This window comes from Bombina bombina, chromosome 4 (assembly GCF_027579735.1).
Source record: "Bombina bombina isolate aBomBom1 chromosome 4, aBomBom1.pri, whole genome shotgun sequence".
Lineage (NCBI taxonomy): Eukaryota > Metazoa > Chordata > Amphibia > Anura > Bombinatoridae > Bombina > Bombina bombina.
Genome location: NC_069502.1, coordinates 413,084,351 through 413,097,313, shown reverse-complemented (window position 1 = coordinate 413,097,313; position 12,963 = coordinate 413,084,351). Strand labels below are relative to the sequence as shown.

The 12,963-nt window shown below is 35.6% G+C and overlaps 1 protein-coding gene across 2 annotated transcripts in view; it reads right to left on the bottom strand.

Annotated features, from left to right (window-relative positions):
• LOC128656359 (probable cation-transporting ATPase 13A4) overlaps positions 1–12,963 on the bottom strand; it is a 355,156-nt gene that overhangs the window by 151,223 nt on the left and 190,970 nt on the right. For both annotated transcript variants that reach the window (XM_053710219.1, XM_053710218.1), the window contains exon 13: positions 7,174–7,235. In XM_053710219.1, coding sequence (XP_053566194.1) covers positions 7,174–7,235 — 62 coding nt within the window. The remainder of the gene's footprint in view (positions 1–7,173; positions 7,236–12,963) is intronic.

Here is a 12,963-nt window from a genome sequence, read left to right as displayed (position 1 = left end):
TCTTACGACCTCCATCTTAGTTGAGAGTTGCAAGAGAATGACTGGATATGGCAGTGAGGGGAGGAGCTATATAGCAGCTCTGCTGTGGGTGATCCTCTTGCAACTTCCTGTTGGGAAGGAGAATATCCCACAAGTAATGGATGATCCGTGGACTGGATACACTTAACAAGAGAAATATAATTTAAATCTAACTAAATAAATTAAATCTTATTAAATAAATTATTCCTATTTAAAGCTAAATACTTACCTGTAAAATAAACCCTAATATAGCTACAATATAAATTATAATTATATTGTAGCTATTTTAGGATTAATATTTATTTTACATTGTACTTTAGTTAGTTTATTTCATTGTATTTATTTGTAGGTATTGTATTTAATTAATTTATTGATAGTGTAGTGTTAGGTTTAATTGTTGATAATTGTAGGTATTTTATTTAATTTATTTATTGATAGTGTAGTGTTAGGTTTAATTGTAACTTAGGTTAGGATTTATTTTAAAGGTAATTTTGTAATTATTTTATCTAGGTAGCTATTAAATAGTTATTAACTATTTAATAACTATTGTACCTGGTTAAAATAATTACAAAGTTACCTGTAAAATAAATATTAATCCTAAAATAGATACAATATAATTATAATTTATATTGTAGCTATATTAGGGTTTATTTTACAGGTAAGTATTTAGCTTTAAATAGGAATAATTTATTTAATAAGAGTTAATTTATTTAGTTAGATTTAAATTATATTTAATTTAGGGGGTGTTAGGGTTAGAATTAGCTTTAGGGGTTAAAAAATGTATTAGAGTAGCAGTGAGGTCCGGTCGGCAGATTAGGGGTTAATGCTTGAAGTTAGGTGTCGGCGATGTTAGGGAGGGAAGATTAGGGGTTAATACTATTTATTATACGGTTATTGAGGCGGGAGTGAGGCGGATTAGGGGTTAATACATTTATTATAGTAGCGGTGAGGTCCGGTCAGCAGATTAGGGGTTAATAAGTGTAGGTAGGTGGCGGCGACGTTGGGAGCGGCAGATTAGGGGTTAATAAATATTATGTAGGTGTCGGCGGTATTAGGGGCAGCAGATTAGGGGTACATAGGGATAACGTAGGTGGCGGCGGTGTGCGGTCGGCAGATTAGGGGTTAAAAAATTTTAATAGAGTAGCGGCGATGTGGGGGGACCTCGGTTTAGGGGTACATAGGTAGTTTATGGGTGTTAGTGTACTTTAGAGCACAGTAGTTAAGAGCTTTATGAACCGGCGTTAGCCCAGAAAGCTCTTAACTCCTGACTTTTTTCTGCGGCTGGAGTTTTGTCGTTAGATTTCTAACACTCACTTAAGCCATGACTCTAAATACCGGCGTTAGAAAGATCCCATTGAAAAGATAGGATACGCAATTGACGTAAGGGGATCTGCGGTATGGAAAAGTCGCGGCTGCAAAGTGAGCATTAGACCCTTTCCTGACTGACTCCAAATACCAGCCGGCGGTAAAAACCAGCGTTAGGAGCCTCTAACGCTGGTTTTGACGGCTACCGCCAAACTCTAAATCTAGGCGCTAAGCTCCCCATTGCCCTGAAAAGGGCATTTAGCTCTTTTACTGCCCAAAGTCCCTAACCTAAAATTAAAACCCACCCAATAAACCTTTAAAAAAAACCAACACTAACCACCGATGATCCACTTACAGTTTTCGAAGACTGGGCATCCATCCTCATCCAAGCGGCAGAAGTCCTCAGCGAAACCTGCAGAAGTCTTCATCCAAGTGGGCCGAAGTCTTTATCCAAGCGGGCAGAAGTCTTCATCCAGATGGCATCTTCTATCTTCATCCATCCGGTGCCAAGAGGGTCCATCTTCAAGACATCCTGCGTAGAGCATCCTCTTCTTATGACGTCTCTTAAAGAATTAAGTTTCCCTTTAAATGACGTCATCCAAGATGGCGTCCCTTACATTCTAATTGGCTGATAGAATTCTATCAGCCAATAGGAATTAATCCTATTGGCTGTTGCAATCAGCCAATAGGATTGAGCTTTCGTCCTATTGACTGATCCAATCAGTCAATAGAATGCAAGCTCAATCCTATTGGCTGATTGGATCAGCCAATAGGATGAAAGCTCAATCCTATTGGCTGATTGCAACAGTCAATATGATTTTTTCCCCTTTAATTCCTATTGACTGATAGAATTCCATCAGCCAATTGGAATGTAAGGGACGCCATTTAAAGGGAAACTTCATTCTTCAAGAGACGTTGTAAGAGGATGCTCCCCGCAGGATGTCTTGAAGATGGACCCGTTCCGCGCTGGATAGAAGATGTGGTCTGGATAAAGACTTCTGCCCGCTTGGATGAAGACTTCTGCCGGCTTTGCTGAGGACTTCTGCCGCTTGGATGAGGATGGATGTCCGGTCTTCAAAAACTGTAAGTGGATCGTCTGTGATTAGTGTTAGTTTTTTTTTAAGGGTTTATTGGGTGGGTTTTAATTTTAGGTTAGGGACTTTGGGCAAAAGAGCTAAATGCCCTTTAAAGGGCAATGCCAATACAAATGCCCTTTTCAGGGCAATGGGGAGCTTAGGTTTTTTAGATAGGTTTTTATTTAGGGGTTTGGTTGTGTGGGTGGTGGGTTTTACTGTTGGGGGGTGTTTGTATTTTTTTTTTTTACAGGTAAAAGAGCCGATTTCTTTGGGGCAATGCCCCGCAAAAGGCCATTTTAAGGGTCATTGGTAGTTTATTGTAGGCTTTTTATTTTGATAGGGCTATTAGATTAGGAATTCTTTTTTTATTGTTGATACTGTGTTTTTTTATTTTTTGTAACTTAGTGTTTTTTAATTTTTTGTAACTTAGTTGTTACTTTTTTGTAACTTAGTAATTTTTAATAGTAGATTTAAATAACTTGAGTATGGTTATGTTTTTAAATATGTAATATAGTTAATTTAGTTGTTAGTTTAATGTTAATGTTAGTTAAGGTAGATTAATAGTTTAATATAGTTTATTTTAATTCTACAGGTAAGTTTCAATTTATTATAAGATAGGGATGAGGTATTTATAATGTAAAGTTAGCGAGTTGTTACGTTTAGGGGTTAATAGCTTAGATTTAGTTTATGGTGATGTGGGGGGCTGGCGGTTTATGGGTTAATAGGTTTAGTAAGTGCTAGTGATGTGGGAGGCCAGGAGTTTAGGGGTTAATACATTTATTTAGTTGCGGAGGGGTCTGGGAGCGGCGGGGTAGGGGTTAATAGCTTTATAAAAGTTGTGGTGGGTTCCGGGAGTGGCAGGATAGGGGTTAATAGCTTTATTAACATTGCGGTGTGCTCTGGGAGCAGCAGGATAGGGGTTAATACATTTATTTAGGTTGCGGCAGGATAGAAAGACATTTTTTGGGTTTAGTGTCCCTTTAAGTTGTACTTATTTGCTCATTATAGATTTTAAACTAACATAATTGTATATTGTTAGGTTGATGTAGTATCAATGTTTGTCCAGCAGGTAATAGAGATGTCATAATAAGGTGATTATGCACCTGTGAGTATGTATACCTGTATGGTGTAAAGGGCTGTGGCTTATACTAGTTGGATGTTCACATGATTAAGGACTGAGTTCCTGAAACGTTGTGTTCTGTTTCTCTTGTCCTAAAATAAAGGTTTGAAGATTATCCATTGCTGGTGCTGTTGCTATTTTGCTCGACTGTATTGCTAACAGGGGTATAGAATACAGCACATAGCCATTAAATCCTCATAGACAAACATTTGCAGTACATTAGGTTGTACTGAAGAGTTCAGTGACTTTAATTGTGACTTTGCTATAGATTGTCACCTTTGTAACAAGCCAGTTCATGAAATTTCCGCTCTACAAGATCTACTCCAGTTAATTGTAAGTGCTATTATTGTGAAGTGGAAGCATCTAGGAGCAACAACAGCACAGCCACAAAGTGGTACATAATGCACACTTGCAAAGTAGGGTTGTTGAGTGTTGTAGCCCATAAAAATTAAATAAAAATTATCTATTGCATCACTAACTAAAGAGGTTCAAACTGCCTCTAGAAACAACATCAGCACAAGAACTGTGCATTGGGAACTTCCTGAAATGAGTTTCCATGGCCGATCAGATGTCCACAAGCCTCACATCAACATGTGCAATGCCAAGCATCAGCTGGAGTAGTGTAAAAACACAATGCTACTGGACTCTGGAGTGTTGAATGGGGCACACATTTCCAAAGACACACTCTATACGCTTGTGGAAAGCCTTCCCAGAAGAGTTGCAGCTGTTTTAGCTGCAAAGGGAGGAAAGGTCCACTTTATATTAATACCCATAATTTTGAAATAGGTTGTCACACAAGATCATGTAGGTGTGATGGTAAACTGTCTACATACCATTGGCCATATAGTATATGTATGGTACTAAATTTTAAAATTTCATTTGGACTTAGGATTTATGGTTAAATTAGATGAATGCTAACAAAGTGTCTTTGTATTAAATCTTACATAGTGAAGGATAATTCCTTATTTTTGAGCCTTCACTGATGGTCAGGTTATCAGGCTTAAGAGTTATTTGCAGAAAGAGTCATTTATTTATGGTATTAACTTCCATTAGAGGTGATAAAGACAACTTAAAGGGACTTCAAGAACATCTGGGATAAGCATAAGGATATCCTACAAACTAATTAAGCTCATATTTAATAAGCATTGTGGGCATACTTGTGTGGCCTACGGCCATCAAAATGTATGTTTCTAGATTAGTTAAGAGCATAACTGATCTCCTGCTAAGTCTTGGTGTTTATGCCTGATGTTGTGATGTAAATAATTCTCTTTTGCTATTTCAAAAGAAGAGGAAAATAAAATGCAGGGCTTTGTGTTCCCAATAATGTCTTAATGACAGAAATATAAGGAAGGAATCAGAAGATCCAATATATTGTTTAAAGGGACATAAAAGTTCAAAAAGAACATGCTCTGTGTTATATGCTATTAATGTTGCTATTAAAACATGTTTTATGTACTTATCCCGGGCAAATTCCAAAGCAGCAATGCACTACTGGGATCTAGTGAATACAGCTGGTGAGTAAAGACAATAGGTAGATGTGTGTAGCCACCAATCACCTCCTGCTAGTGCATTCCTGTTCATTAGCCTACTTAGGTATGCTTTTTAACAAAGGATACAAAAAGGGGCAAAGTATACCAAAAGCAACAAAGTAAATTTGAACCTTAAAAGTTAAAATGTTTACTTTCATTAGCAAAAACTTAAGGGCAAGATTACAAGTCCCGAGTTTTCCATGCGCAATATGGTCTTTTTGCACTCAATTTTCATTGCGCAGTTATTACAAGTCTGGAAAAACAGTTACCCATTTATCGCAGCATAAAACTTTCACAAAGCACTTCAAAAATACATTACAAAGTACACTCATATTAACACTGTCTATTTTATTTTGAAAATATATTACGCACAAAAGTTATAAGGGCTCAAAGATAGGAGATCTCAGAAGAAATATGGATTTATATGTATAGAGATATGTTTAACTATGGAGATAATGAAAATATTCACATTACAATCTTATGCACATTAAACAATATCTCAGATGGATTTTCAAAGAGATATTTGCATATCGATCTGTCCAAAACTGAGCTGCTTCTTATCCCTCCCTCTTCGAGACATTTTTCAGGTCCGCTGTCTTGGGGTTACATTTGAAGCAGAACTACAATTTAAAGTATTAACCCTAACTTACAAAGCACTCAACAGTCTAACTCCAAACTATATTTCCTCTCTCATCGTGAAATATTGCCCATCCCGTCCTCTTCGATTAACCTCTGACCTACGTCTCTCCTTTCCTGTTATCTCTACGTCCCACTCCCGTCTCCAAGACTTTGCATATGCTGCACCTGTCCTCTGGAACTCTCTACCCCGCTCCATAAGACTATCTCCAGCCTTGTATAGCTTTAGACGCTCCTTGAAAACCCACCTTTTTAGAGAGGCTTACAATCTCTCCTTTATCCTTCATCCTAACCAAACTAATACATCAACTGCCTGACTCACTGCTGCAACTACAACCAATGTGACAAGCTACCCCCCAACCTTATGTCTCTGCACCCTAAACCTGTAGACTGTGAGCTCTCCAGAGCAGGGCCCTCTTTCTCCTGTACTATATTTATTTAGTTTTGTATTTTATCACAAATTCTTGTCATTGTATACCCCTATCACTGTACCCAGCACTACGGAATTTGGCAGCGCTATACAAATAAATGATAATAATAATAAATCTCAAAATATCTAGACATAGCTATATATTCTATATATTTATATACAGATCTCACTATAAATAGATATATCAGTCCAAAAATCATCACATATATAGAGAGATATTTATTTAGAAATATTTGTGCAATATGAAATATTTGCATTTTCGTGTACACTTTTTGAGGAGAATCATGGGCTTTGCGCAACAGATTAGGGTTTTAGTACAGTATATTGTTTTTCTATTTGTATTCTCCATTGACTTCTATGGGATAATATGTGAACGCCCACACAATCTTGCTTTATGGATTACGCGGGTTAACATGTGTGCAAAATAAGTTATTTTGCAACTTGTAATACCTGCACAACCCCAAATGCTAAAAAACATAACGAACTGTATTTTCACATTTGCTAAAAAAACAGATTTGCTGCACAACTTGTAATCTTGCCCTAAATATGTAAATATGCATCCTTCATGTCCATCATTCTAGGCGGTAACTTATTAAGTAAATTGGCATATTTAACTAACCCTCTAGATTTAACATGAAATCATAAGCATGCTGTTTTAAAGCAATTTAAACAACTGTACACACTACGTGGAAGATGCAAACCTCCCAATACTCTATTTTGCATATTAGCTTTAGGTCCTATAACAACTATTTACTAGGCATGTGCATTTGAGACATTTGAAAGAAAACAAATGCCAATGATGGTGGCCAAGATAGAGACCATAAGTGGCATTCTGCAATTTTCAGAGCTGGATTTATTTTTGTAAAGGTGCAACACATTAAGATCTGGATTGCATAGATCTTACTGTTTTGCAGTTTCACAAGAATAAATCAGGTTCTGAAAATTGCCAAATGCCACTAGTGGCCACCAACTTTGACATTGTTTCCCCAAATGTTATGAATGCACATATCTACTATTTACAAATTTTTAGTATTGTATACTTATGATAAAAGGACATACCGATATCCATTTGAAGGTACTAGACCCCAGAGATCCAGCCCATCTTCTGTTAAAGTGCCAGTCTAGAAAGAAATGAAATACCATAATTATTAAACAACTGTTACTATTAAGGAAATCAATAGTTGTGTGTTACAGCCAATAAAAAATAGTCATAGCTCAAAATATCAGTGCAAACAACACTACACTACCTGTTCCACTTTCCTTGAAAGATTAAAGGGACAGTGTACTGAAAAATGTTCCCCCCTTTAAGGATAGATTACGAGTGGCACACTAAATGTTCTGGGGGGAGCGAAGAGGGGTTTACCGCAGTTCTTTGCAAGCGTCACAAGCTCATGTATTACAATTTGAAAGTAAACACTTGAAAGTATTTACATGTGTATATGTAATACATTATTTTTAAAGCTTTGAAATGAAGACTTTAAATAATAAGCAGCATTATAAACAGTATCAAATAATCAAACAACACAGAATATATTTTAGAATTAAGGTTGTGGGGGATTAGTTGGAGTTAAGTAATGACAGATATAGTCCCCTTATTTGTATTGCAATACATATATTTTATATCTATATGTTATGTTAAGTATCACCAAATGGGATCAGTATCTGATGTGGGATCTCAGAGAACAGAACTAAACAACTAGAAAAACTAATTGTATGAGGAATACATTAGGATTCATAGCAGAGATTACCACAAATTGTATATCATGTGAACTCCAAGTAATGGATTCAGATAAAGATTACACTATATATTTAAAAAGTTCCATAACATTCATACCTTAAGTCTTTATTAGTATAACTAGGAACCAACATTCACACAGTAGTAGCGAGAAAATAATTAAAAACACTTAAACCCAGTCAAGAGTAATTACGTATGTGCTTATAGAGCCGAGAAGTATATAGATATGCATGGGCCCACTTTCAAATATCTGATAGTACAATCGATTATGATCACACTATACATACCTATTCAGTTAAAGCACACCGTTTAGGAATTCTCTGATATCACGGCATGATTATACATTCATTCATATGATTCTTATAAGTGTGTATCCGAATAATAATATGACACTATTTTGCATTAAGTTTTTATTCCTTTCATTATAACAAACGATCGATCATACCATCCCTTATTTCTTATTGGGTTTATAATGACTCTTAAGTCCACACTTGTATGCTTATTTAATACGATCATTCGTATTATTGTAAGTTAAATAGAATTTGTTGTTTAAACTACTCTGCGATCATCCAATCGTCACAGAGCAGTACACACACCCCCCCCAGCATATATCCTGTGACTGTTTTAATCATTACTGAAGATACGTCTTACAATTCACACACCCCTGTCACGTTGTAAGATCCTACACGTCAGAGCCAACAGGGTTGATTGATAGATCCGAGAACGAATCGGACACAGTTCACTCACAAAGGGCAACCAATCATGCCTGGAAGGTGGGCTTAACAGTCTCATAAATAACACAGAGTAGCGGCAGCCCGCACCCCCTCTGAGGAAGCGTTCTGTGAAACGCGCGTCAGGGGTCCAGCAGGAGTAGCGTTGTCTCTCCTGTCTGCCGTTTTTAATTTGCTTGCCTATGTCAAAATAAGAATTCTCTCTCTAATTGTTTATTATTCATGGTGCCTACTAAGATTATATACTAATACTTAAAAGTAAATCAGCCCTCGGATTGTAAGGGCTTAGCTTATTTTAGAATATTTGAAAGTGGGCCCATGCATATATATATACTTCTCGGCTCTATAAGCACATAAGTAATTACTCTTGACTGGGTTTAAGTGTTTTTAATTCTTTTCTCGCTACTACTGTGTGAATGTTGGTTCCTAGTTATACTAATAAAGACTTATGGTATGAATGTTATGGAACTTTTTAAATATATAGTGTAATCTTTATCTGAATCCATTACTTGGAGTTCACATGATATACAATTTGTGGTAATCTTTGCTATGAATCCTAATGTATTCCTCATACAATTAGTTTTTCTAGTTGTTTAACACAGAATATATAATTAAACTAAGTTAAAGGGACAGTCTACCATAGAATTGTTATTGTTTTAAAAGATAGATAATTCCTTTATTACCCATTCCCCAGTTTTGCATAACCAACACAGTTATATTAATATACTTTTTACCTCTGTGATTACCTTATATCTAGGAACCTTCTTCCAGCCCCCTGATCACATGACTGTGACTGTTTATTATCTATTGTCTTAAATTTAGCATTGTTTTGTGCTAAATCTTAAATAACCCCCTGTGCCTGAACACAGTGTTATCTATATGGCCCACGTGTACTTTCTGTCTCTTTGTGTTGAAAAGAGATTTAAAAAGCATGTGATAAGAGGCAGCCTTCAAGGGCTTAGACATTAGCATATGAGCCTACCTTTGTTTAGTTTAAACTAAGAATACCAAGAGAAAAAAGCAAATTTGATGATAAAAGTAAATTGGATGTTGTATTGATTTACTTTTGAGACATGGAGGATTTTAATCTCAGATTTTTATCTACACCATAATTTTAATGAATATATATATATGCATTGGAGACCTTCGCAGTCAAGTAGCTAAAAATATGAGAAATCCTATTTATTCAATATTCATATTTTATAAAAATTTTAGTGTGTATGTACTGAAAAAAATTCACATTCCAATTTTATTCACATAGGGGAATATGTCCTAAGTATTTTAAATAGATATTTATTTTTATATAATATATATAAAAAAATGGAGGTTCCAGCACAGTTACCAAATAGATGGAAAATCAGTTTTCTTTTCTTTTCTTTTCTTTGCTTTGTGGGGTGCACGAACGTCAGGGGATCCTGCACACCCCTAATGTAAGGCAAAAAGAGAAGGACGTTAGCACCCACTTATTTATCAAAAATATATCCTTTATTTCATAGTAACTTTGAAGACAAAACAGCAACGTTTCGGATCTATCTGATCCTTAGTCCATGACTAAGGATCAAATAGATCCGAAACGTTGCTGTTTTGTCTTCAAAGTTACTATGAAATAAAGGATATATTTTTGATAAATAAGTGGGTGCTAACGTCCTGGATCAGATAGATCCGAAACGTTGCTGTTTTGTCTTCAAAGTTACTATGAAATAAAGGATATATTTTTGATAAATAAATGGGTGCTGACGTCCTTTTCTTTTTGTCTTTATATATATTAAAAAAACCTAACCCTACTAAAATTATTTAAATCTACAATTAAACATTATTACAAAGTCCGAAAGTACAAAAAAACACCCCACTAAATTACCAAAAAAACAAACAAACAAACAAACACTAAATTATGTAAAACAATTACACCTAATCTAATAGCCCTATCAAAATCGTGTGATTTAGTATTTTTAATAAAGTTTAATTGTATATTTAAATAATTTTAGTAGGGTTAGGTTTTTTAATATGTAATTTAGTTTATTTAATTGATAGTTTAATGTAATTGTAGTATAAAAGCTAGGGTAGGTTAATTAATAGTTTAAAAATAGTTTATTTTAATTCTTCAGGTAAATTTTAATTTATATTAAGATAGGGATGTTGTAATTTTAATTTAAAGTTAGGGGGTTGTTAGGTTTAGGGGTTAATAGCTTAATTTAGGATGTTGCAATATGGGGGGATGACAGTTTAGAGGTTAATAGGTTTAGTTAGTGGTGGTGATGTGGGAGGCCAGAGGTTTAGGGGTTAATAAGTTTATTTAGTGGCGGCGATGTCGGGTAGTGGTGGAATAGGGGTTAATATTTATATTAGTGGTGGTGATGTCGGGAGCGGCAGATTAGGGGTTATAAGTTTTATTACAGTGAAGGCGATGCGGGAGGGGTCGGCGGTTTAAGGGTTAATAGGTAGTTTATGGGTGTTAGTGTACTTTGCAGCAGTTTAGTTGGTATAAAAAAAGTTGGGGAAAACATGAATAGCAGCGTCATCGATAATTGTTAGTTAACAGCAGTCCGATACTCATTGCCCTGTACTTGGTGCGTGTGCTTTTGACGGCTTTTTTTAATAATATGGAGATCAAATTGATATCCGCAGGTGCGATGTTTGGCGATGTTAGACGAGCATATTGACACCCGCAAATGCAATATAGTTGACGCTTTGATACACATCCCCCAAGAGTCTTATTGTCAAGTTAGAGTCCCTATTTATAAGTTATGTCAAATTAAATACAAATATCTCAAAATGTTTTACAAAGGGTAATAGAAAATAGTATACTTAAATGCATATAAAACAATACTAGACATATTTCAATGTAATTTTAATATTTTTTTGTGGTGGCAAAACAAAGGTGTGTCAACAACATCTGACATCCCAGTCATGTGCACTAGTCCTAGATACAGTTTGCAGAATTTATTAGAGATGCTGTGGAAACCATTGCTTTTTTTTAAACTAAGGATACTAAGAAATTTTTCCAAGGAACAGTAAATCAATATGAGCGTTATGAAAAGCACTGTAAATTCCATAATGAAATAGTTACTTAGTTAGATCAAAGCCTGTGTGCCACTGATACTCTTCTTGATAATTAATAGAAGATTAGCGAGGCTGTCTTCTAGACTCTCAAAACGGACTACTAAGCTGGCAAATATTGCTAAGTTGCATATGAAAAGCAAATAATTTGATCTCCTTGGCAGCATCTTATCTAATTGAATCCACAAAATTAAATAATTCTAGAATAGACCTTATTTTACATGTTAGCTTCACATCCTTTCTAGATCCTCCAGAAACCACTGCAACATAAATCTGTATGATTCGCTGGAAAATGAAACAGGGGGCACACTTTCAAAATAAATACTGCAGCCAAAACAAATCAAATTACCCTGTTTTCAGCGTATATTAAGATCATCTCTTTTTTCAAATGCATGCATTTTTATTATGTTGACACAATATCAAAACCTTTCATTTTGAGCTAAAACAGTGAGATCTGTAGGCGGAAATGTTTAGAGAAACTACAGAGATCTCAAAAAAAGGTTTCTCCACTATGGCCCTGTTCCGCCCTCTCAGGGCCGCCACTAGAAATTTTGGGGCCCCTGACTTAACCATTGATCAGGGCCCCCCCCCCCCTTTGACATGTGCAATTTTTGACCAAGTGACTAAAACGTATATGCACTTTATTCTTAAGTGTCTATTTAAATTGGAATTGTTGTAAAGGTAGTAACATACAAACACACAGACACACTCATACACTGAAACACACACACACTCACACATAAGGATTCACATATAGACACTCTAGCAGGCACGCAAAGAAACACACTCAGACACAGACACTCAGCACTTGTTTACATTGACCTGACAAGTAATGAGGTAAATTACAGTTTTGTGAAAAAATGAGGAGATTTAGAAAACAAAATATGGAGTTCTGATTATATTTTTGCAAAGGAAGATGCCAACTAAATGATGACAACAGCATGCAGTGGCTGAAAGGAAGGGCCCTGAACTGCCTAAACAATAATTTAAAGGTTAAATGGTAGATTGGTGACTTCCGGAAAGGTCTTGTTAGTCTCAAAGTCTGTAGAAAGATGTGAATAATCAGTAGTACGGCCAAAATGTCCTAAAAAGGAACAGACAATGTGTATGTGCATAGTGGTTTAGTGCACACTCAGAAATCCTCTCAAATGCAAATACTTTACTCCTTGTAATAACAATTCCCATGCTCAATTAGCACTCTGCTATAGTACCTACTGGTGGCTGCCAAAATGTAAAATAAAATTAAAAAAAATATATTTTTGTTTTTTGTTTTTTTAGTTCTTGCCTCATGGGGCCCCCCTGGCCCATTGGGCCCCTGACAGGAGT